The sequence below is a fragment of the Schistocerca gregaria genome, chromosome 5 (assembly GCF_023897955.1).
Source record: "Schistocerca gregaria isolate iqSchGreg1 chromosome 5, iqSchGreg1.2, whole genome shotgun sequence".
Taxonomy (NCBI): Eukaryota; Metazoa; Arthropoda; class Insecta; order Orthoptera; family Acrididae; genus Schistocerca; species Schistocerca gregaria.
This window is the reverse complement of record NC_064924.1, coordinates 411304903-411330701: the sequence shown is the minus strand read 5'-3', so window position 1 is coordinate 411330701 and position 25799 is coordinate 411304903. Positions and strand designations below refer to the sequence as shown.

Here is a 25799-nt window from a genome sequence, read left to right as displayed (position 1 = left end):
GCTTTAGGAGCTATAATCTTATGTTAAGTGTTTAATGCAACGACAGGTATTACAGCTGTAAATGGTGCATGTGTCTTGAGGCACCGTAAATTACGACGCACAAATTACTCAGCTTTTATTCACTCAGTATTAAGAACAAGAGCACTTAGCGACTTCCAACAAACTTTACACATAATTTCAAATTTTTCGAAACTTTTTCTCTCTGACACCACGCAGAAAACGATGAAAGGAAAAAGTTTATCGCTTAAATGTTTTCACTTTTCACACAGTAAAACTTCAGCATTAGGAATGACATTTTAATTTATCACTCCCTTACTTCTAAAGGTATTCGCGACACATTTTCCAGACTATCCACATATACCACTGACTGCAACTGCAAAATTATGCTCTTGTATGATCCATAGTTTAGAAGGTGAGACGTCATAAGCTTTGAGATAGGTGAAAAACTACCTTCCACTTAAAACGGAACACAAGTTACCCAGAATATACCAATCCAGTGTTTTACAATGAGAGAGCTTAGAAACCTCCAACAAACTTTTAACGTAATTTCAAAGTCCTTCTACACTTTTTCTCGCTTACGTGATTAATGTCAAATTATTAATGCATTAACTCATTTGTTAAACTAATGTGACATTTGAAGCTTCTTTGTATACGGGAGTTCGATCTCTATAGAATCTGGGGTTTGGGTTTACTTTTTAGTTAAATAAGCGGTAAGTGCAGAACTATATCAAATGCCTTCCAGATGTCGAATAACACGGCACCGTTATCTACAACACTCGAATACCATGGACGAAAAGAGCGAACTGTGTTTCACAATATCTCTTTTTGTGGAACTGAAGTTGATTCCTATAGACACACTTACTTTCTCCAAAACATCACTGATCATTACAGTGTCTATATCTTCACATTATAACGCTCTTCCGACATGCATTAACAATATGTCTGAAGGGATACACACTGTTCTCACGATTACAGCTGTGGTAAATATTACGAAACTGATTTGCATTTTGCGAATCCGGATTGAAATCAGCTGAATGCGACAGACGAAAATTTGTGCCGGACAGGGATCCGAACCCGGATTTCCTGCTCATCGCGACTTGTCTCCTTAGCCACTTCGGCTATCTGTGCACGTCTCCAGGACCGATCCAAACTTCCATGTATCACCAAGTACACAATTCTTACGCTTGCAAATTTCATGATTCCTTCACAGGAGAGGCATGGACGTATTATTTACGGTTACAAACGTCTGTGTCTATACAGTGTGTATATGTTCACGCTGTGGACTCCGCGATAACTGGAACTTCGGGTCGCTCCAGTAACGTGTCGGATAGCCGAAGGGGACCACTCGCGATAAGCGAGGAATCCGGGTTCGGGTCCATGTCTGGCACAAATTTTCATCTGTCGCTAACAGCTGACGTCAATAAACATTCGAAAATACGAATCAAAATCGTAATATTTCTCCAAAACCGTTAGGAATGCGTGAGCTTAAGACGTGTTCCACAATTGTGTAACAGATTGACTTCACCGATACAGGCCTGTAATCAGGATCATTGAAGCCGTTGATAAAGTACTAGAATAGGGATCCAAGTGTCTTGGGTCCGATCACCGGACAGTCCTGGGTTTGTCACTCACAACTGCGTACATAAAAAAAAATATTTTTATTACATGCCCAGTTTCGGTGCTTTCTTGTGACAGTTTATTTTCCATGTGCTGTGTGTTCTTTCCTTTTGTCTTATTTAATTTTTTTTTCAGTGTTCTGTTGAATGTAAGAACATATCTATGAATTTCATCACATTTATCGACGTCTTGCCGGCCGAAGTGACCGAGCGGTTCTAGGCGCTTCAGTCTGGAACCGCGCGACCGCTACGGTCGCAGGTTCGAATCCTGCCTCGGGCTTGGATGTGTGTGATGTACTTAGGTTAGTTAGGTTTAAGTAGTTCTAAGTTCTAGGGGACTAATGACCTCAGAAGTTAAGTCCCATAGTGCTCAGAGCCATCTGAACCATTATTGATGTCACATATCCTGTAGTGTGATTGGCTGTTACAAGCAAATCAAGGAAGCGCCATGGTAGTTAAGAGCTTGCGAAAGTAACACGCTGTATTTGATGGTTGTCGTATTTATATTTCCGCACTACAAAAATATCCAGTTTAATGCTTGCACCGTATTTAAGATTGATAAGAACGCGTCATTTTTTACGATTTGCTCCGCGAAAGTTTCGGTAAAACCGTTACCGGAATGGACTTCCTAGGAAGTAATGTATTTTTGTTTCACGTCGCATCATAAGCATCAGGTGTTTCAGAGGGAAATGGTGATTTTTACGTCTGTTATACGCCTTGAGAAATAAGTCAAGATCCAGTTTCAACATGTACTCAATATCAGTTAATCAACTGGTGGCCGCAGATTTACAGTTTCTCTCGGAAATGAGGAGGAAGCCAAATCACTTGTCGTTTCGAAGAAACCACCGATTTCGCGTCATCGTTGATGGCGAATTTTCCTGTCGCCCCTTACAACTTCTTTCACTTCTGGCTATTTTTTATGTGAAACACGCAGGGTTTCGCCGTGTTTCGGGGCCCATGTTCAACTGTAGGTTTTCCTATAACTGGCTATGCAAGTCAGTTCAAAAGCCGAAGAAACAGAACGGCATACCATCCATAACAGGACTATTCCTAGTACAGCACAGAGGTGTTGAAACCAAACTTGGCGTTGATGACGGCATTACTGGACTTCTGCAGCTCACAAGTACCGACAGAAGAAAGAGGAAAACTCTCGATGGGCTCTGTAAGCACTGACACACACCGGCTGAGAACGACCGCACGCCGTGTTATCGGTGCGGGACGCCAGGACGGGCCGCTGCCTCCCGCGTGCCTCCCCTACCATTAGCCCGCGCGCAGCGTGCGCCACTATCTGGGATTATACATTTCGGGAGAAAGCTGGGGGTGGCGCATGCAGGGGGCGACTCGAGGGGGCGGCGAAAGGGACAGTCCGTCCACACTGCAACCGGCGGAGATTGCGCGTTACTTCGTGAACAATGCAGGCCCGCTCTCTGAACAGCACTGTAATCTATGGTTCGGCTGTCAAACACTCAAGAGGGGTGGCTGCTGCAATCTCGGCGGGATGTTCTTTCCACAACTCCACACTGCGGAGGCATTTAAGACTGTGCATATAGGCGTTTACAACAAGAAAGTCAATTAATCACGCATCAGTGTCGGCGAAAAGCGGACCCATGAAGCCAGTCAATCCAGTGACTATCAGCCGGCCAACAGTCAAGTAGTAACGACAATGGCAGTTTGGTATCATCATAGCTATGAAATTCGTGGCTCAACGTGTCTGAATCAAAATAAACAAATAAAGAACAAAAAGTTGTGCTCAATAATTCAAACAATTTTGGAAGGGGGAGACAATTTAAATGACAGGGTAGTAATAGCGAAGTGAGTCCGACAGGTTTCAATTTTGGGTCCATCCCTACTTTTTATAAGCGTGAATGACAGTCTGTTTAACAGTCGTCAAGCAGCACTGAGATTTTTCACACGATACCACTACTATAACAAACACGGCGGAGGTTCGAGTCCTCCCTCGGGCGTGTGTGTCAGTGTTTGTGTGTGTGTGTGTGTGTGTGTGTGTGTGTGTGTGTGTGTGTGTGTGTGTGTGTGTGTGTGTCCTTAGGATAATTTAGGTTAAGTAGTGTGTAAGCTTAGGGACTGATGACCTTAGCAGTTTATTAGTTAAGTCCCATAAGATTTCACACACATTTTACAACAAATCCCACTGAAGAGAAAGAACCACAATGGCGTTTTTCATAAAATTGTTAAGTGGTTTTCTGAAAATGGACTCTCCCCAAACTTCGTAAAACATACTATACTCAGTTCTGCACAACAGAGTCGTAGCAATGACTGACGTAGCACACGGACAGAAATCAGTAAGTAGGGTAAAATGTTCCAACGTGTTGGACGTTCATGAAGCTTACAGTATGGCAGAAGCATACTACTGAGCTGCTCAACAAAATCAGTTCGACTACTTTTGCTCTTCGTATAACTGCTAGTCTTGGAAATAGACGAATGAATCTCCTCTCACATATTTTACATACCTCCACTCAATAATGTCTTATGGAATAATTTTCTGAGGTAACTTCTCACCCAGAAAGGAACTACTGGTGGGTCAAAACTGAGTAGTCAGAAAGAAAGTATTCATTGCCGAAAACCGAGTAGTAAGAACAATACGACGTGTTTAACCGTTAGAAAGAAAATACTGATTGCTAAAAACAGACTAGTAAGAACAATAAAACTTGTTTAATGCAATCATCTTGTAGGTATTTCTTCAAGGGCTTACGCTAACAAGTTTCATCATAAGGAACCCATCGCAATTTGAGAAAAATAATGGGGTCTATATCTAAAACACTAAAAGGAAATTGACATTCATCACTCATAATTAAGGCTGTCACTGCCTCAGAACTGAGTTCAGGGGATTCGAACCGGTAAAGGTCCGTTGACAAATACAGCTGTGGCGACAATGATTTCGAAGTTCGAAGCCACGAGTTGTTTAGACGATAGACCCCGTAGTGGCGGACCGAGAACAAGGCGTAATGCTGCTGAGACAGTTCAGGAAAAAATGGAGACTGTAGCGGGTTCGTCTATGCACGGGGAAGTCAGCGCTCGTGCAGTCGCACATAGCACCGGAATTCCATACACTACTGTTTGGTTGGCACTTAACGCGTACCCTCTGAGGCTATCCGTACAAAATCCATCGGCATCATGAACTGTTTACCTGGAGATTTAGTGAAGCGGAGGGCATTTGCTGTGTAGGCGATTCAAAAGATGGCGGAAGATAGCGATTGGTTGAGTAACGTGTTGTGTACCGACGAAGCTCATTTCGCGCTCCGAGGGTCTGTCAACGCCCACAACTGCAGAACGTGGGCTACCGAAAATCCTATAACTGTCTTGAAAACTCCATTGCACAACGAGAAAGTCACGGTATGGGTTTGATTTATCACATCTACCGTTATCGGGCCTTTTTTCTTCGAAGAAATGCGTGATTCTGGTTTTGTAACTGCTACCGTGAAGGGTGAGAGGTACGCCGGTACGTTAAAGAATCGCATCGCTGATGAACACCTGCTGGAACGAACGATGTTTATGCACGATGGCGCTCCACCCCATATTGCTAGACGCGTGAATGATCTCTTGCGCGCGTCGTTTGGTGATGATCGTGTGCTCAGGCGCCACTTTCGTCATGCTTGGCCTCCCAGGTCCCCAGACCTCAGTCCGTGAGGTAACTGGCTTTGAGGTTACCTGAAGTCGCAAGTGTATCGTGGTCGACCGACATCTCTAGGGATGGCGAAAGACAGCATCCGACGCCAATGCCTCACCATAACTCCGGACATGCTTTACAGTGCTGTTCACAACATTATTCCTCGACTACAGCTATTGTTGAGGAATGATGGTGGACATATTGAGTATTTCCTGTAAAGAACATCAACTTTGGTTTGCCTTACTTTGTAATGCTAATTATTGCTATTCTGATCAGATGAAGCGCCATCTGTCGGACACTTTTTGAACCTTTGTATTTTTTTGGTTCTGATAAACCCCATGTCATTCCAAGCATGTGTGTTAATTTGTACCTCTCTATCTACATTATTCCGTGATTTATTCAGTTTTCAAATTTATACTGACTTTTTGACCACCCGGTATAGCGTCTAAGATGATTCGTTAAAGGGATTACTCACCATGCGACATCTACGTGATTTTTTTTCCTTCTTTTATTTCGCTTCACAAATTTCAGTCGTCGCTAGCTTTGGATTACACCTTGTCCACAACATTTCAAAATTAACACGTTCAGTGTTAGAGTTGACGATTGTTAGCTTTATTCGCTCTACCTCTTGAACGGTCCCTCCTCCTCTGAGCGACTGGTTCATCTCCTGGGATGGCGCAAAAGGGGTACGATAAAACTGCGTGGGGTGGACAAAAATAAGGAAACCCCAAAAACACAACACATTGCCATGCCTAATACGGTGTACCGAAACATTTGGACTAAAAACAAATTCAAGTCGTCTCGAAATGTATCAATTCAGATTCTGTATGGTTTTCAAGGGAATCTTATAGCATTCTCCTGCAAAATATTGCAAGTTCAGGTAACAATGATGGAGGTGGTTAGCGATAACGCACCCTTCAAAGCAGATCACAAATGCTCAATACTATTGAGATCTGGTAATAATTGTAGTTATCAGTAGAGATGCAACAATTTAACCTCGTGCTTGCAAAACCATCCCTGCACACGATGCGACCTGTGTGAACAGGCGTCCTGCCGCCTTGGAACACATTATCACCATTGGGGAGTGAACATTGCATCAGCGGGTGGACCTGATCAGCCAAAACGTTTACGTAACCCTTGGAAGAAATGTAGCCTTCAGGAGTAACCATGAGGCCCGTAGAGAACCACGATATGGCTGCCCAAATTACCACCGAACCCCCGCCATGTTTCATTCTTGGCACGTAAACTCCGCCAGAAGATGGAAACCGTGCTACACATGACTAATCCGACCAAATGGCCTTCTTCCATTGTTCCATAGTCCAGGTTTTACAGCTTTGGTACCATGTTTTCCTATTACAAACATTTCCAGACTGAGGAGCGTATTGGAATTCCAGCTCCCCATGCAATTCCCTGCTTATGGAGCTCCCTCCACGTAGTTTTGATCCAGACAGGGTTCGCGACTGCGATTAAGCTTCGCGGTGACTTTTGCAGCAGTTGTCGTATTATTTTTCGACACCATCCCGTTCAATGAGCGTCTGTCACGGTCACTCAACACACATTGCCGTATGCGATGTGAGTTTGCAGATGTTGTTTCTCCACTTTCCCTGTATGCGGTATAAATCTTGTATACGGGGCCTCTTGACACACCGAACACTTCAGCTGTCTTGGTTATAAAAGCACCCACCACACGCGCAGCAACATTTTGCCCATTTTCGTGACTGATTTAGCTCCGACATATGGCAATCGTCACTACAAAGAACCCTGATCGACCATGACTGACACTTGCAGCGTACTGACTATACTTTACATGTGTCGTTAGTCGTCAAATACAACAGCGCAACTTGCAGACAAGCTTAGCATCAGCATTTAAACTGAGGTGACTGAAGTCCTAGAAAATGTCTTAATATCGTGTCGGATCAACTTTTATTTGGCGTACAAAATGTTCAAAAGTGTGTGAAATCTTATGGGACTTAACTGCTAAGGTCATCAGTCCCTAAGCTTACACACTACGTAACCTAAATTATCCTACGGACAAACACACACACCCATGCCCGAGGTAGGATTCGAACCTCCGCCGGGACCGGACGCACAGTCCGTCACTGCAGCGACTTGGCGTACTGCAGCAACTCGATGTGACATTGACTCAACAAGTCGTTGGAAACCCTTGCAGAAAAGCTGAGCCTTGCTGCTTCTATAGCTGTTCACAACTGCGAAAGTGTCGTCGGTGCAGGATTCTGAGCACGGACTGACCTCTCGATTACGTCTCATAAATGTTCCATGGGATTCGTGTCAGGCCAAATCCTTCGCTCGAACTGTCCAGAATGTTCTTCAAACCAATCGCGGAAGATTATCTTAGTGAATGGTCCCTTGTCATCCATACAAACTCCAACGTTGTTTGGGAATATGAACTCCATGAATAGCTGAAAATGGTCTAAAAGTAGTCGAGCATAACCAATTCCAGTCAATGACCAGTTCAGTTGGACCAGAGGAGCCAGTCCATTCCCTATAAACACAGCCCAGACTATAATGGTGCCACCACCAAAGCTTGTTGACAACTTGGGTCAACGGTTTCCCGGGATCTGTGCGACACTCGAACCCTAGTATCAGCTCTTACCAAGTGAAATTGGGACTCATTTGACCAGGCCACGGTTTTCTAGTTGCCTAGGGCCCAACCGATACGGTCACGAGCTTATGAGAGATGCCGCAAGCGATCTCGTGTTGTTAGCAAAGGTACTCGCGTCGGTCCACTGCTGCTCACAAATTTAATCGCACTGTCCTCACGGACACATTCGTCGTACTCCCACAATGATCTCTGTGGTTGTTTCGCGCAGTGTTGCTTCTCCGTTATCTCTGAGAGCTCTACGCAAACACCGCTGCTCTCTGTCGTTAAGTGAAGCCCGTCGGCCACTGCCTTGTCCGTGGTGAGAGATAATGGCTGATATTTGGTATCCTCGGCGCACTCTTGGCTCTGAGGATTTCGGAATAACGAATTCCCTACCAATTTCCGAAATGAAGTGTCCCAGGCGTCTAGCTCCAACTACCATTCCGTGTTCCATGTCTGAATTCCCGTCGTGCGGCCACAATTACGTCGGAAACCTTTCCGCACCAATCACCTGAGTACAAACGACAGCTCCGTCGATCCACTGCCCTTTTATACCTTGTGTACGCGATACTACGGCCATCTTTATATGTGCATATCCCTATACCACGACTTTTATCACCTCAGTGTACATTCAAACATGGACTTCTCGCCGTGTTTCTTTCTTTCTGTTCAACCCCTGCACCTGTTTTTCCTACATCTCATTAGCCATGGTAATGTATTGTACTTCTGGCGTTTCCATATTTCTGTTCACCTCCTGTACGTATTATACGAATACGATACGGTGTCGTAAGATGATGATAGCTTCATTAATTTATATCCAACATACTAACATACTAATATGGGTAAAAATAAGAATGAAAATAAAATGGCAAATAAAATGCAAGGCATCACAGAGAAAGGGAAATACGGCATAGTACGTGTCCAATTACAGTTTATTTTCTGTATTATTAATTAATTTACATTATTATTGATTTTACTGAACATCTGAAGGTGACTTACGTTGGTGAAACCGGTTTTTTGCTAAATATTATATAAAATTGCGATTGTGATAAAGATTTCCTTATAAACAAACCTCCCAATCACGTGATATTAAACCTTTTGCTGGACTTGCAGACATAAAAAGGAATAAACAGCAAGTCTAGCGAAACTAACTTTCCGAAGCACTTCGTGTACAATGTTTTCAAAGTGATATTTTGTGGATACCTCAGTTCCTCTCGTTCGTAACCAAGGAATTAAACATCAAGGACTGCTATAACGTGCGCTTGCAAATAAGCGCGAAAAGTACAACTATTAAAATATTTCCAATGTTGGGATCCGTAGCCGTGGACAGGACAATAAACAAACTTAAGGTGTCTACTGGCCTATGAAGCATATACTTACGATGGAAAGTATTTCTAGACCATGTTATGAACAGTTATGTTCCACCTCTGTTGCACACCGTGTCAGAAATGCCATGCTGTTAAGAGTTCAAATTACTTACCTAGCTGCAAGTGTCGACAGAAGCTCGAGACCAGCTAGTAGGAAGTTGGCTCCGTTGGGGTCGTTGTCGATAGGGTCCCTGACGCCCCCGCAGTAGGCAGCCAGGCGGTCCACAACGCCCAAGCTCACAGTGTAGCTGCAACAAGCAGAACACCACCGACGACGGTAATCACAGTTCTAAAAGCACCAACACAAATACAGTTAATTCAGTTTTATCTACTACGCCCATAAGTTAATCACATCGCCTGTATGCTGACTTGAAAATAAGCAGTTTCGTAAAATATCGACAGAGCTATTTAATAAAAGTACGTCACTTGCAGGAGAGCGACAACGGTGTACTGTTTTAACGTTCTAAGGAATTTTAAAACTGCGTTAGTCATCGTCTTAAAATTGAGAATTATATTTTTTTAATCACATCGTGGGATTTTTGATTATGATGTCTCAGAGAGAGCGTTGATACATGTACCTATACAACATCAATCGGCGACAAAATATCTGCTGTGTGTAGCCCGAGTGGTTACCGTGCAGGGACAAATAAGAACAGTGTGTTCCATGAATAAATACTTACATAACTACATTCGTCCAGATGATGATGATGCTGCTCCTCTCTTATCTCAAGTATGTTATAAGAAGTACTACTATACTCGTACATAGCTGCCGCGATTAGCCGCGTCTCCTGGATGGACCTAGAGTAACCCTTCCCTCATTTCAAAATAAGCAAACGAGCAACGCACAAAACACAGGAAAGTGGGGTTCACAAAGCATTCGGTAATGGCAACGAGGTTCACAGTGCCGTAAAGGAGACAGAACTCGTCCGACCACTGACTGTATTGTCCATAGTGCAAACGAGCATTCTCGCTGCACTTCGTAACGTTTATCTTTACATCGCTAACCCAGTGCTCTCACTGCACATAACTAAGCCGTCAACGATCAGTCTGCTGGCCGCTGTGGCCGAGCGGATCTAGGCGCTAAAGTCCGGAACCGCGCGACTGCTACGGTCGCAGGTTCGAATCCTGCCTCGTGCATGGATGTGTGTGATGTTCAAAAAATGTGTGTGAAATCTTATGGAACTTAACTGCTAAGGTCATCAGTCCCTAAGCTTACACACTCTGATGACCTCAGATGTTAAGTCCCATAGTGCTCAGAACCATTTAAACCATTTTTAACGATTAGTCTAGAATAAACACAGAAGATCTCTAAGTCTTTAGTACAACGGTTTAATCTTCTGTTCTGCCTTAAGCTCATACAAAACTGCACTGGTAACATTTGGAATTGTAAAAACATATAGTTAACATTGACTGCCGAGTCTACACAGATTCTGGGTATCGTGAACGAACAGATCTAGCTGTGTGTCACACGACTGTTGCCTTTAAAAATACAGTTAATCTGATATGCTGCTCTAAGATGAGACACAACATACTGTATCCGAACGCAAGCTACTGCTCTCTGGTATTGAATGACGAGAATGTTGACTCAAAAAATACAAAAAAAATGGCTCTGAGCACCAAGGGGGATTAATATCTGAGGTCATCAGTCCCCTAGAACTTAGAACTACTTAAACGTAACCAACGTAAGGACATCACACACATCCATGCCCGAGGCAGGATTCGAACCTGCGACCGTAGCGGTCGCGCGGTTCCAGACTGTAGCACCTAGAACCGATCCGCTTATTTGGCCGGCCAAAAAATACATTTCATACGAAACAGCACGGTGGAACAACCACACGACAACAAAAAGAAGAAAAAAAACATCGTGCGGATCCGAACTTCCCCCAGTTTTCCGGTCTCCCCCTTTTAGGTTGCATCCCCCGCGTCCCTCGGTGCGCGGGCAGTAACCGGGAAGTTTCCGGGCGACCAGCTGTCGCGAGAGGGGTTGAGGGGCGGGCTCCTAAAAAGCTTCTTTAGCCAATATGGTTATTAATGGGCGGGGCACGCGGGCCGGTCTCCGGAATCACTTTGCGCCGGCCGCGCCGCCAGCGCCCCCGCCCCCGCTACGCCCCCACCGCTCCCACGTCAGCGAGTGCGCGACCCGCACCCCCAGCCACCCCAATTTGCGCCGGCTGCGCGCGCGGCTCCGAGCTAGCGGCCCGCCTATGAATTTTAATGAAGTCTCCCAGAATGATATTCATAATAACGACGCGGCTGCGTTACACAGCCGCCCCACGGCTCACCCGCCGCTGTGTACATTCAATTACACGCGACCGCCGTGCCGAGACGGCGAAGGCTCACGTATGTGCACAAGCTCGGGATGACGAGCCACGTGCTACAGAGGATCCTGCATCTTGCAGTTACTCAACCGGGGAATACCACGACTACCCTCCAGTAGAAAGCAATTTCCAGCTATCAGAGAGCGACCGAAGATAAAAATAACCTAATACCAAGAACAGGAGTTGTTGTAGTTGTGGTCTTCAGTCCTGAGACTGGTTTGATGCAGCTCTCCATGCTACTCTATCCTGTGCAAGCTTCTTCATCTGCCAGTACTTACTGCAACCTACATCCTTCTGAATCTGTTTAGTGTATTCATCTCTTGGTCGCCCTCTACGATTTTTACCCTCCACTCTGCCCTCCAATGCAAAATTTCTGATCCCTCAGAATATGTCCTACCAACCGGTCCCTTCTTCTTGTCAAGTTGTGCAACAAACTCCTCTTCTCCCCAATCCTATTCAATACCTCCTTATTAGTTATGTGATCTACCCATCTAATCTTCAGCATTCTTCTGTAGCACCACATTTCGAAAGCTTCTATTCTCTTCTTGTCCAAACTATTTATCATCCATGTTTCACTTCCATACATGACTACACTCCATATAAATACTTTCAGAAACGACTTCCTGACACTTAAATCTATACTCGATGTTAACAAATTTCTCTTCTTCAGAAACACTTTCCTTGCCATTGTCAGTCTACATTTTATATCCTCTCTACTTCGACCATCATCACTTATTTTGCTTCCTAAATAACAAAACTCCTTTACTACTTTAAGTGTCTCATTTCCTAATCTAATTCCCTCAGCATCACCCGACTTAATTCGACAACATTCCATTATCCTCGTTTTGCTTTTGTTGATGTTCATTTTATATCCTCCTTTCAAGACACTGTCCATTCCGTTCCACTGCTCTTCCAAGTCCTTTGCTGTCTCTGACAGAATTACAATGTCATCGGCGAACCTACTCCGAACTTTTCTTTTGTTTCCTTTACTGCTTGCTCAATATACAGATTGAATAACATCGGGGAAAGGCTACAACCCTGTCTCACTCCCTTCCCAACCGCTGCTTCCCTTTCATGTCCCTCGGCTCTTATAACTGCTATCTGGTTTCTGTACAAATTGTAAATAGCCTTTCGCTCCCTGTATTTTACCCCTACCACCTTCAGAATTTGAAAGAGAGTATTCCAGTCAACATTGTCAAAGGCTTTCTATAAGTCTACAAATGCTAGAAACGTAGGTTTGCCTTTCCTTAAAGGTAAGCCGTAGGGTCAGTATTGCCTCACGTGTTCCAACATTTCTACGGAATCCAAAATGATCTTCCCCGAGGTCGGTTTCTACCAGTTTTTCCAATCGTCTGTAAAGAATTCGCGTTATTATTTTGCATCTGTGACGTATTAAACTGATATTTCGGTAATTTTCACATCTGTCAACACCTGCTTTCTTTGGGATTGGAATTATTATATTCTTCTTGAAGTCTGAGGTTTGTCACCTGTCTCATACATCTTGCTCACCAGATGATAGAGTTTTGTCAGGACTGGCTCTCCCAAGGCCGTCAATAGTTCCAATGGAATGTTGTCTACTCCCGGGGCCTTGTTTCGACTCAGGTGATGTTTACAAAATATGGTTGGCCGTAGACCCAGCGCTGCCCCTGCTTGCCCTCTCTTCTACACATGTCATTTGTAGCTCATTATACACAACGTAGTTAAGAGTGCTACATCACTATCAACGATTAGGCGTTCCGTCCAGTGCCGCTTCAGAATTTTTCGCGCTCTCTCTTTAACCCTAGAGTGGGCGCGCCGGTATATTTTATACACCAGAGTTACCTTTTGCCCTCTACAGGAGAAATGGCAAGTTTTACAGCCACCTAATTGTGGATAGCTTTCTAGTCACTGTTTACCTTATGCTTAGCTCTGTCAGAGCAATTGCAGCTTCAAAAGTTAACAGCAGCAGAGCTGTACTTTAAGCACCACGCGCCTTGTCGTGTAAGTACTATTTCGTATTTACAGCGTTATCTCTTGTGCTACAAAGTGGTAGGCCTATATTTTAGAGCTTTTCGTTATTATAGATAATTATAAAATTGGGGCAACCATAGCTAAAATAGTTCTACATGACTGATTGACAATTCATACAGTAAACAGTTTTTTTAACACGGGTGTTAAAATAATTAAACATAAAACTGTATGAAAGTCCAATAGTCAATTATATACCCGTACAACCTATTTCACAACTTTTAACTTGCATCTTCTTGTGTATACAAATGCTATGTCACAGGGTGTGGGGTGTAGTTACAGAATGCCACAGAGTGAGGCGTAGCGCCGTATAACGATCCTGCCTTGGAGGCGGTTAAGTGGGAGATGTGTCTCAGAGCTGGGTAGTGACAGATGGTGACGCCAGACTGGACGCGCACGTAGTCCATGTATCAGCCGATAGAGGACAATACTGGATAGGGAGACTCTGATTTTAGTTTCGATTGTGACCACTAGAGTGCACTAAAGTAATGGAATGTTTTTCATAAACTGTTCTAGTATTTTCATAAAGTGTTATTATTTCTTTTTGTGTATGTAACATGTTATAAATATGTTTTAGCTATGTGAATGATGCGCGAGTGCGGTTTAAGGTTAGTTTGAAGATAATTGTTTAACGAGTTTTGTAGTAGGATTTAGTGTGGGAACATTTCGAAGAAGTATGGATATGAACAAAGAGGGTTTTTGTGGAATAGATTTGTAAAGTAAGTTTATGGTAAAGGGAAGAATTAATTCAGGTATAAACAACAACAGTAAATAACTTTATGCATAAACAAAACTTCAACATATTAGATAATTACGTCGGTAAAAAGTGCAGTCGGGAGGTTTACTATTTTGCGATTGGTTATGGATGAAAAAGGCGGACTGACGTGGGAGAACGTTGTTTTCCTATTGGCTGTTAAGTAAACTGACCAATGGTAAAGCAATATTCTTCGCGCGCCTTTCTTTGCTGGTAGAGAAGACAGAGTATTCTAGAGTAGAGTGGGAGCCTAGCCATGAAACGGTTCGGACGTGTGTCCTAGTAGTTCCGAGGGAAATGAGAAGTTGCCGTATCTAGCAGTGTTTCATACATCAAAAGTGTTGGAAAGTGACGACATAATTATTCCGATTTGTGTGTAGAAATTTCGGAATTTTTAAGTGAATTTTGTGACGAGAAAAGACATATTCCGCGTGGCGTAATTGAGCAGGTCGGTGGCTAAAAACTGTGGCTGCATTTGGTACCGACAGACTTAATATTTGGCGAGCATTATTAATCAAAAACAATCAGTATTTTTGTAGCTATTACGTTTTCGGGAAATGCAACGCCATAAACTTGCTAACATGAGTGAAAGGGATTGTGAGTGACTGTGTTAAGACTAGCACAAGCTTGGCAGTGATACTTGTTCACCTAAGTTTCAGAATATATTGAGGACAAAATTTCCAAACTTTCATTTGTGTGAAAACTTTCTCCCGAAACGTAGATTAGTGACTTAAATTGCAGCCTGATTTACGTCGAAGTACAGTAGGGTTCACTCGGCTTTCCTACTGATGATCGGCTGTGACAATGTTCATAGGTAGGTGCAGGTCCGTCGTAAAGGGACGGAAAGAACCGCGCCGACCCAAGAGTACTGTTGGAGTGGCTATGCAAAGTTCTAAGCTCTCCTCAATTAATAAAAAACCGTCATTAATTGATAAAAAATTATCATCCATGATTAATGTCATGTCTGTGTTAAAAATCACGAATAGTCATCAACTTACTGATGAAAATATATTCTTGTTGGCCACGTCAAGCAACAAAGCCCCTATAGATGTTATCCAGGGAAGTACTGGGCCCTACAGTGGCAAAAGCCGATAAGCTCATGTGTGTTTGTCACAAAAATAGCAGCTGACAACATAAGCTACGACCGCCCCGTGTGTTGTCGAAGCGTGTGCTATGGCTGCTGTCCGGCATTTCAATAATTCTGAGCGAATATCGTCTATTCCAGGGTTCTCGCTTCGGATTACGTCTTTCAGTGTTCTGTCAAATTCTCTTTCCAGTATCATATCTGCCTACTGTTCTTCATTTACTTTCTCTTCCCTTTCTATAATATTACCTTGAAGGTCTTTTCTCTTTAAAATATTCATTACACCTTTCAGTTTTTCCCTTCTTAGCTTGGTACTTGGTCTTGCCATCTGAGCTCTTGATAGACATACAGATGCTCCTCTTTTCTCCACAGGTCTCTTTAATTTCCCTGTAGGAGATATCTATCTTCCACCTTGTTACGCTTTCTTCTATAACCTTGCATTTCACATCTAATCATATCCGCTTTGCAATTTTGCCCTTCCTGTCTCTCATTTTTTAGCAACTGTATTCCTTTTGACTGCTTCATATGCAACAGTTTTATGTTTTCCCCTTTCGTCGATTATACCTGATGTCTCGTGGTTCATCACAGGATTTCTGCTGACCTTTGTCTTTGTTACGTATTTCGTCCTCTGCTACCTTCACTATTTCATCTTTCAAGAGTACCACCATTCGTCTTATATTGTGATAGTAATCCTTGTTTCAGTCAGTTGTTGTCTCATGCTACCTTTCTAACTCTCAACAACCCCTGGTTCTTTCTACCCATTCAGGTCCCATCTCTCCAATTTTCTAACTTTCTGTAATTTTCAGTTTTAACCTGCAGCTCATAAATTACGGACAGAGTCCACAACTGCCCCTGGAAATGTCTCGCATTAGCTATCTTACCATTATATAATAAACCTGAAACCTTACAGTGTCTCCAGCTCTCTTCCATATACACAACTATCATGATACTGCAACCAAATGTTGAATTATGATTGTTGTTCTATGATGATTAACTTAAATGAATGATGATTAAACTATGCTGTGTGTGAAAATTCTACGATTCGGCGTCCTTTTTATTCCTTTTTATTCCTTTCCCTCAGTCTATATTCTCCTACCACTTTTCCTTCTCTTCCTTTTCCTACTACCGAATTCCAGTCGCCCATGACAAAGTTTCGTCTCTCTTAACCATGCCAATAATTTCTTCTATCTCATCAAACATTCTTTCAATCTCTTCATCATCTGAAGAGCTAGTTGGCATTTAAACTTTTACTACAGTAGTGGGTGTTAGTTTCGTATCTATCTTCGCTGCGATAAAGCGTTCATCGTTCTTGTAACAGAAGCTTACCCTATTGTTGTTTTCTTATTCATTATTGGACCAACTTCTGCAGTGTAATTACATTAGTCTTTATTTATAACGCTGTAGGTACTCAAGTGGCCAACAAGTCCTGTTCTTCCTGCCACCGCACGTCATTACTGCCTACTATATCTAATTTCAATCCGCCCATCTCTCTTTATGAATTATCTAGCCTATCTATCCGATTAAGATGACTAACACTGTACGCTCCGACCCGCAGAATAGTAATTTTATTTCTCCTGGTGATGACGTCCTCCTGAGTAGTTCCCGACCGGAGTTCGGATGGAGTATTGGTTTACCTCCGGAACTTTCTATCCAGGAGGCCGTCATCAAAAATAATCCATAAAGTAGACCTGCATACCCTCGGAAAACTAACAATAGTAGTTTCCCCTTGCTGTCAGCCATTAGTAGTACCAGCACAGCATAACGCATTAGCTAATGTTACAAGGACTCTTGTTTCAGCAACGACTGAAAAGCCTTCTCGCTCTTTTCAGGAACCATAGGTTACTCTAGCCTCTCCAAAAATCTTCGATATTGCACCTACATTACGGCTACCTGTATCGTTGAGGCTCGCAAGCCACCCCACCTCAGTATGGCCCATAGTTCATGGGAGATGGGGGTTGTTCTGTAAATTAGCAGGAATAAAACATGTGGCCTTCGGGGTTCATTACTAACAACGGTGCACCTTACAGCATGATATGTCGACTATATTACTGCATGCTACACTCCTGGAAATGGAAAAAAGAACACATTGACACCGGTGTGTCGGACCCACCATACTTGCTCCGGACACTGCGAGAGGGCTGTACAAGCAATGATCACACGCACGGCACAGCGGACACAACAGGAACCGCGGTGTTGGCCGTCGAATGGCGCTAGCTGCGTAGCATTTGTGCACCGCCGCCGTCAGTGTCAGCCAGTTTGCCGTGGCATACGGAGCTCCATCGCAGTCTTTAACACTGGTAGCATGCCGCGACAGCGTGGACGTGAACCGTATGTGCAGTTGACGGACTTAGAGCGAGGGCGTATAGTGGGCATGCGGGAGGCCGGGTGGACGTACCGCCGAATTGCTCAACACGTGGGGCGTGAGGTCTCCACAGTACATCGATGTTGTCGCCAGTGGTCGGCGGAAGGTGCACGTGCCCGTCGACCTGGGACCGGACCTCAGCGACGCACGGATGCACGCCAAGACCGTAGGATCCTACGCAGTGCCGTAGGGGACCGCACCGCCACTTCCCAGCAAATTAGGGACACTGTTGCTCCTGGGGTATCGCCGAGGACCATTCGCAACCGTCTCCGTGAAGCTGGGCTACGGTCCCGCACACCGTTAGGCCGTCTTCCGCTCACGCCCCAACATCGTGCAGCCCGCCTCCAGTGGTGTCGCGACAGGCGTGAATGGAGGGACGAATGGAGACGTGTCGTCTTCAGCGATGAGAGTCGCTTCTGCCTTGGTGCCAATGATGGTCGTATGCGTGTTTGGCGCCGTGCAGGTGAGCGCCACAATCAGGACTGCATACGACCGAGGCACACAGGGCCAACACCCGGCATCATGGTGTGGGGAGCGATCTCCTACACTGGCCGTACACCTCTGGTGATCGTCGAGGGGACACTGAATAGTGCACGGTACATCCAAACCGTCATCGAACCCATCGTTCTACCATTCCTAGACCGGCAAGGGAACTTGCTGTTCCAACAGGACAATGGACGTCCGCATGTATCCCGTGCCACCCAACGTGCTCTAGAAGGTGTAAGTCAACTACCCTGGCCAGCAAGATCTCCGGATCTGTCCCCCATTGAGCATGTTTCGGACTGGATGAAGCGTCGTCTCACGCGATCTGCACGTCCAGCACGAACGCTGGTCCAACTGAGGCGCCAGGTGGAAATGGCATGGCAAGCCGTTCCACAGGACTACATCCAGCATCTCTACGATCGTCTCCATGGGAGAATAGCAGCCTGCATTGCTGCGAAAGGTGGATATACACTGTACTAGTGCCGACATTGTGCATGCTCTGTTGCCTGTGTCTATGTGCCTGTGGTTCTGTCAGTGTGATCATGTGATTTATCTGACCCCAGGAATGTGTCAATAAAGTTTCCCCTTCCTGGGACAATGAATTCACGGTGTTCTTATTTCAATTTCCAGGAGTGTATTTCTGCAGTACAGTAAATTATCTTAACAAATTTAAGGCATCACAGTACTTTTGGCGTAACTGATTTAACAGTCAAACTTCACTCATTTAACTGGCAGAATTCGCATCTAACGTAGCAAGCCATAATTATAAATTTAAAGTTCGTCCAACTTTGACGGTTCACCTAAAATCGAAGATGATTTGATCAGCAATTGCGTTCTTTAGAATAACAGCTATTTGCTGGGGTAGGATGGTTCAAATGCAAACATGTCCGTGTGCGCATCACTTACTGGCTGTCGTTTTTTGGCCGTAGCTCCACAACAATTCATTTCGGACCTATTTTTATTTCGAAAAGTTGGTTCGATTCGACGTTCGCTACCCTTCTCTGACACCATAATATCAGGATGTTTGTCTGCACATCGTATATTAAGGTCTTTTTTTTCGTTCAGTTCACGTAGTGGCAGGATTATGACTACCTTATGCTTCTGTGAGAACTATTATTTATTCTTACTTTTTAGAACCTAACAAGCCTGAAAAATATTTCTACACTTCGGCATTAATAAATGTTCTGAAATATTTCTACGTGCATTTTCGTGAAATATTGTGCCTCTATCTACTGACTGACACGTTACAGGTTTTACAGATGCGCGGAAGACAAGCAACTCTGCTATTATTGGCGTGTCCTTTCTTTGTACACGTAAGATCTGCCCAGGATCTTCACTCTAGTATGGATTCAAGCACCTAAGCGGTATTGCGGAAAAGATCGTACAACTATTTAACAAACAAGAACTGGAACCTGCCCTTTTATTTACGTGCGGCTGAGCCTCTTTCATATATTTACGCCATATTCACACGAACTATTTGAAGGTAAAATAAGAGACTGTTCGTATTACACACCGCGCTGGACTCGCATTCAGGAGAACCAGGCTTCACTTCCCCGCCCAGGCGTCCACACTTACGTTTTCCGTGGTTTCCTCGCCGCACAACCAATGTCAGGAATAGTGAACATCACGATTACATCAGCATGGCTAAGTGCAGTGACCAGAAATGCAATTCACTGAAAATTATCAAAGACGTTTCGGTCCGGAAGTATAGTCAATGGACGCACAAGTGTACAAAGCATTAAAACTATTGCATATGACCAACAATTAGGCGAAACATATATGACTAAAAATTATAATAAAAATTCAGTTGCAAAAACGAGGAATAGTTACTCTTTTCTACACTATAAAAGTGGCACGGCTGCAATAACTAACAATGCATCATTCTTAAAGTATACAGTTCGACCGCTGCCCAAAAGTTAAGCGATTTTTATTAAACTTATCGCAACGTAAGAACAGAGTTTGAGGTATAAGTTCTTAGTAAGCGTAAATCTAGAGCCCAACTTCTTAAAAATTATATTAGTATTTGCACACAGAAAAAAATTATTTGTGTTTGAATATCGGAACGTTATTTGTTGCTATCGAAGTATTCACGTCAGCCGGTAATTGTTGCCCATCATTCACTAGACACAATTCATTTCACACCACTTGATCTTCTAAGCTCCTTGCCGTTTCTGACAGAATTACGACATCATCGAGAAACCGAAAACATCTTTGGTTTGAATATTAATTCGAATTTATTTTGTAGTTTCCTTCGCAGCATACTCCGTATACAGATTGAAGAACGTCCCTTCGCTAAGAGATGTTATCAATTGCGTATGGTATTAGTTTCACCGACAAACTATATAAACAAAACGTTAAATTTCTGCTGTGACCCGCAGTGCCCAATCTTGTCGCGCACAAAAGTATCTAAAAAGTCTACAGTTTTTACTAACAATATAGCAAGTGATGAAAGATTGTTGTTTTGTGGAACTGGACTACGATATAACAAGTCTTTATTCGCAAGATTGACAATTTGTGGTGATGACATCAAACGAGAAAAATCCACGTCCTTTCTTCGTATGGAACGTTTAGGTGTTGTAACACTGTAATGTCAGACGGGGAAATGTATACGACGATATGGTACCTGGAGTGTCTAGTTATTTTAAGTGGTACGCTAGTAAAAGTAACGTCGATTTATAGAGGTTGAAAGGTATCTAATTAACAATCAAATTACATTATGCTGTAAATTCTGAACTTCATGTTTATTTTCGTTCCTTTCGTATAATCAGCATATCCACCAGTGTAAGGCACCAGGTGAGGTAGTTTCTACTTTTTTAGATGCGTCGTCGGTGTACGCCCCTGTGTCCAACAGGCGTATGTTAAATACCCACATATTGCACAGAAAACTGCCGACTCTAGTATAAACTTTTGCATGTCCAGCTGATTTTCTATCCTTATCTCCCAAATATTATCTTATATTCCACCAAGACGACAGAGTCCTTCCCTGTTTTCTGTGACACAGGATTTGTGCACACGCTGAACTATTTTTTAATTCCTCGATCACCTTATTCCACAATTGAAGACATTCACATATTAACTGTAGATCTAAAAAAAGTGTAACTCACGACAAAACACTGCAAACGTCGTTGCACATAACGGAGGAATGCAACAATGTTTAATAAATGCGTACAATGAGAATGTCACGTATTTCATCCACATATTTAACGTGGTACGAAGTTGCCAGTTGTGTGACAACGCACGGGAGTAAGCTAGGGATGTGTATTGTGGTTTCTGATGAAGAGCCATGGATATACAACCGGTATATCGTGCAATCCGGCGAACGGGAAACACGGATTATAATCACAAATCTTCCTTCATTAGCATGGCGAACGTAGTTCTGCTAATAGTGGTACACTCAGGAGAATGGAATCATCCCACGTCCCGCTTTTCCCTTCCCCTCACCCTCACCCCCCCCCCCCCTCTCTCTCTCTCTCTCTCTCTCTCTCTCTCTCTCTCTCTCACACACACACACACACACACACACACACACACACACACACACACAAGCGCGTGCGCGCATTCTTTCTCTTTGTCTTTCTCTCTCTACAGTGAACTGTGCTTCACGAACCAATGCGTATATACAGTCTCCTCCTTGTAGCTGCGACGTCATATCCGGCTATGTACTCGAAAGTACTGCTGAGGCGTCAGCGGCGAGCGCTCCCGAGAGGGGATGAGGTGGGTTGGGGTTGCGTGGGAGGCAGCAGGGTTTCGACACGGAATTTTATTCATGGAATCTTTATATCAGTGGGGCGCGGCGGCCAAACAAACTGCTCATTCGTAATACAATCTCGCTAATGCAGGCGGCCGCTTGCAGGTAGTTTTGCCGGGAGGGCAGGATATTGAAAAACCTCAGCGCCCGCTATTGCCACTTGTGCAGCACAGAGTCACTCTCAGCCTCGACTATTGGTTTTAATTTCGCCCACAGCCGACCAACTCTGTCCTTCCGCCTCTTCCAGCAAACGTAGTTTCGCAAGAATGTAATAACGGAGTCTCTTACAGCCCCAGCAAGCTCCAGGAAAACAGTTACTGTCGCAGTGAGACATAACGTACTGCGTACGCATTCATCTTTCTTTTGCTACTTGGTAAAAATATTACAACTAGCGATATCTTTAAAATAACCAACTAACGTGAACCGGGCAATGAACATACTTGGAAAATCCAAGCTGTCTAATGAGCATCACAAATGTTTGTTTGTCATGAATTTAATCTTCTATGCTTTTGGTTTTGTAACTTTTTTAATGTAAGTCTCAGCTACGCAATATTCGCAAGAATTTTCTGAATGGTATAATTTGCTTTCCATAAGTCAAACACATAACTCTTTCTTTTAAATTAATCATATGTGTTGTTTCCTACAAGCAAGCCGTTATTATTTGTTCACTGAGGATGTTCTGCTGTGTCTGCGCCAGACCCGGTACACAATGATACCCTTGAGAGGACGCCACACCACAGGCAGTCTCAGAAAGGAAAGGCCTCAGACACGGCCGCCCGATACGGCTCATATTTGGCAGGTAGCTTGTGTACAACCTAAAACGAAGGACTAAGATGATTTAGCTCAACAGCCCTTTGTTTTTGAGGAAACCACCCCTAAATTCATCACGCACAATCGTCTCAAAATTGACTGGATCGATGGATAACTGAAAATTGAGCATTCTTCATCATCATACAGGGAGTCAGAAAATGCAGATTTTCCTATAAGTCGAGGAAAAAAATTATTACGATTGTCCCTTACGTTTCCATAAGGTACACCCTGGTGAATGAAAGCACCGCTGGCATGGAGACCAAGGCATTCTACATCTACATCCATACTCAGCAAGCCACCTGAGGGTGTGTGGCGAAAGGTACCTTGAGTACCTCTATCGGTTCTCCCTTCTATTCCAGTCTCGTATTGTTCGTGGAAAGAATGATTGTCGGTATGCCTCTGTGTGGGCTCTAATCTCTCTGATTTTATCCTGGGGGAGCGCAAAAACCGTCACCATCCCCAAACGAATTCTGCAGTTTTGTTTATTTATACTTTTTTGCATATCGAAATTGGTGGGAATAGGACTGTTAATAATGTAAGTAGACCAATATGGAATAATAACAAGGTAGGCAAGTAAATATCTCACAGATTTATGATTAGTACAGAATTAAGATTTTATCGTTGAAACAATTCCTGCGAGTTTGTCACAATGGACCATAGACAGTCAACCTAGGCGATGCTTGTTTACAGTAAGGTGCGGAATGGAATTTCATTTTGGGGCTTTAAATTGGCAAAACACAGTGAGAATTGCACAACAGCAGGGTGCAATAATGATTTACCGCATAATTCATGATAAACTGTTATCACCGATTTTAAACGATGTTGTCTTATGTCTGGTACGCATAAAAATTAATTTAAAAAAATATTTTGAACATAAACCAAGTCTGGTTTTCGCCGAAGCTTCGCAAGGAAGCAATGTGCACTAATGGGGAAAAAATCGGAACGTCAATGAAGAGTTGTCCGACAGAAAAGTTGGTAGGCGTACTTCTACATCTGAAAGATGACGTCTATTCAAATTTCGCGCCAGCTGCATAAAATCGTGCTAGTAGCGCCAATAAGAGGACGCAAATCAGGTTTGCTTTAAATACATGGTGTAGCGGTCGTGAGCTTTTTAAGTTGGACGTGGTGAGTTCATGTTAGTCAAGAATGTCATTAAGGTGACCAACACGCCGTTATCAATAGCACACTGAGTTAGGACGACATGGTGCGGTAACGCTTCGATTAAATGGATGTTCCTTCTTCGATACAGAAAGACTTAGCAGGAATGTAGCCACTGTACATAATTGCTGGCACGGTCGTCACGAGAATGTACGGTCGCAAGAAAAACATGTTCCAGGCGGCCACGTGGCACCACCGCGAGGGAAGACCATCGTGTTCGGCGTATTGCCCTGGCGCGTCGTACTGCATATGCAGCAGCAACCTGAGCAGCAGTTGGAACCGCAGTGACACAACGAACTGCTACAAATCGGTTACTTCACGGTCAGACGCCCTGACGCGTCCATTCCACTGACCCGCTCACTCCAGTGACCCCAAACCACAGCCATTTGCGACTTCAGTCGTGTCCAGTAAGAGGTCACTGGAGGGCAGAATGGATTTCTACTGGTGAAAGCTGGTTCTTTCTAGGTGCCAATGATGGCAGTGAGTTGGGTAGGAAGAGGCCAGTTGAGAGCTTGCACCCAACCTGTCTGCGTGCTAGACACACTGAATCTACAGCTGCAGTTATGGTCTGGGGTGCGATTTCGTACGACAGTAGGAGCACTCTTGCGTTTATACCAAGCACCCTGACTGCAAATCTGTACGTCAATCTGGTGACTGGACCTGTTGTGCTGCCGTTCATGAAAAGAATTTCTGGGGGTATTTTCCAATATGATAAAGCTCGCCAACATGCCATTGTTGTAACCCAACATGCTCTACAGTGTCTACTTGTTGCCTTAGCCTGCTCGATCACGAGAACTGTTGCCAATTGAGCACATATTGGGCATCACTGGACAACTCCAGCGTCATTCCCGACCAGTATTATCCAACCGACCAAGCGCAATTGGCATGGGACTTCATCCAACAAACTGTCATCAGGCACCTTTACAATACAATACATGCTAATCTCCGTGCTTCTACTAAACCTTCTGGCGTTTACATCGGTCATTGATGTACCAACACCTCACATCTGTAATGCTTATCTCGCGCTTACATTAACCTGTGACCTTGCAACGTTAATCACATTAAGGCTCTTCCTGCAGAGCTACTCGCTGTCTTGGAAGTGGATGCTCATGTGATTCAACCCTTCCCCTAGTGCGTCCCAGATATGCTCTAAGGGATTCAAATCGGGAGAGCGACCAGGCCATGTCATGCCATACCATGCGTACAATATCTTCCGTGTGCAAGAAAACATCAACCACGGCGTGCTCTATACGGTCGAGCATCATCGTCCATCAATACGACGTTTGGGCCCATAGCACATCGCAACAACCGCAGACGAGAGCCCAAGATCTCGTCACGATGCCTGACAGCAGTTAAACATTCCCGATTCACCCGCACAACTTCATGAAGAGGGGTTCGAGTGGTAAGTATAACCCCTGCCCACACCATTAGGGATCCCCCTCGATATCGGTCTCTTTCAACAGTGTTTGGTTCCCGATATCTTGTTCCCCGTTCCCTCCAGATGCGAACCTATCGAGAATCACTCTCTAGACTAAATGGGGACTCATCTGTGAAAACAATATTGGCCCACTGTTCGACCGTCCAGGTGGTATGTTGATGACTCCACTACAAACGTTCCCTTCTGTCAAGAGTGAGCTGTGTAAAATGGCACAGGTTACGTTCGCCCTTACCAGTGCTGAGCATCCTACCCGATAACCTAATAATAATACCTGGTGATTACTGTAAATATACGTGTACGATGTATTAAGAAAAAAATATGTTGTAGATGAGCCGCGAACGTCGACAAAAAAAAAAAAAACAGGTGGTGAGCGCGCGCGACTTCAGCGATGCAACAACTCGCCTTCGCTGGGTCCAGAGATGCTGCC

At 44.0% G+C, this 25799-nt stretch overlaps 1 protein-coding gene across 10 annotated transcripts in view; it reads right to left on the bottom strand.

The window, feature by feature from the left end:
* The window catches only part of LOC126272212 (S phase cyclin A-associated protein in the endoplasmic reticulum), a 554765-nt gene that overhangs the window by 114301 nt on the left and 414665 nt on the right, over window positions 1-25799 (bottom strand). For all 10 annotated transcript variants that reach the window (XM_049974904.1, XM_049974906.1, XM_049974905.1 and 7 more), the window contains one exon: window positions 9324-9458. In XM_049974904.1, coding sequence (XP_049830861.1) covers window positions 9324-9458 — 135 coding nt within the window. The remainder of the gene's footprint in view (window positions 1-9323; window positions 9459-25799) is intronic.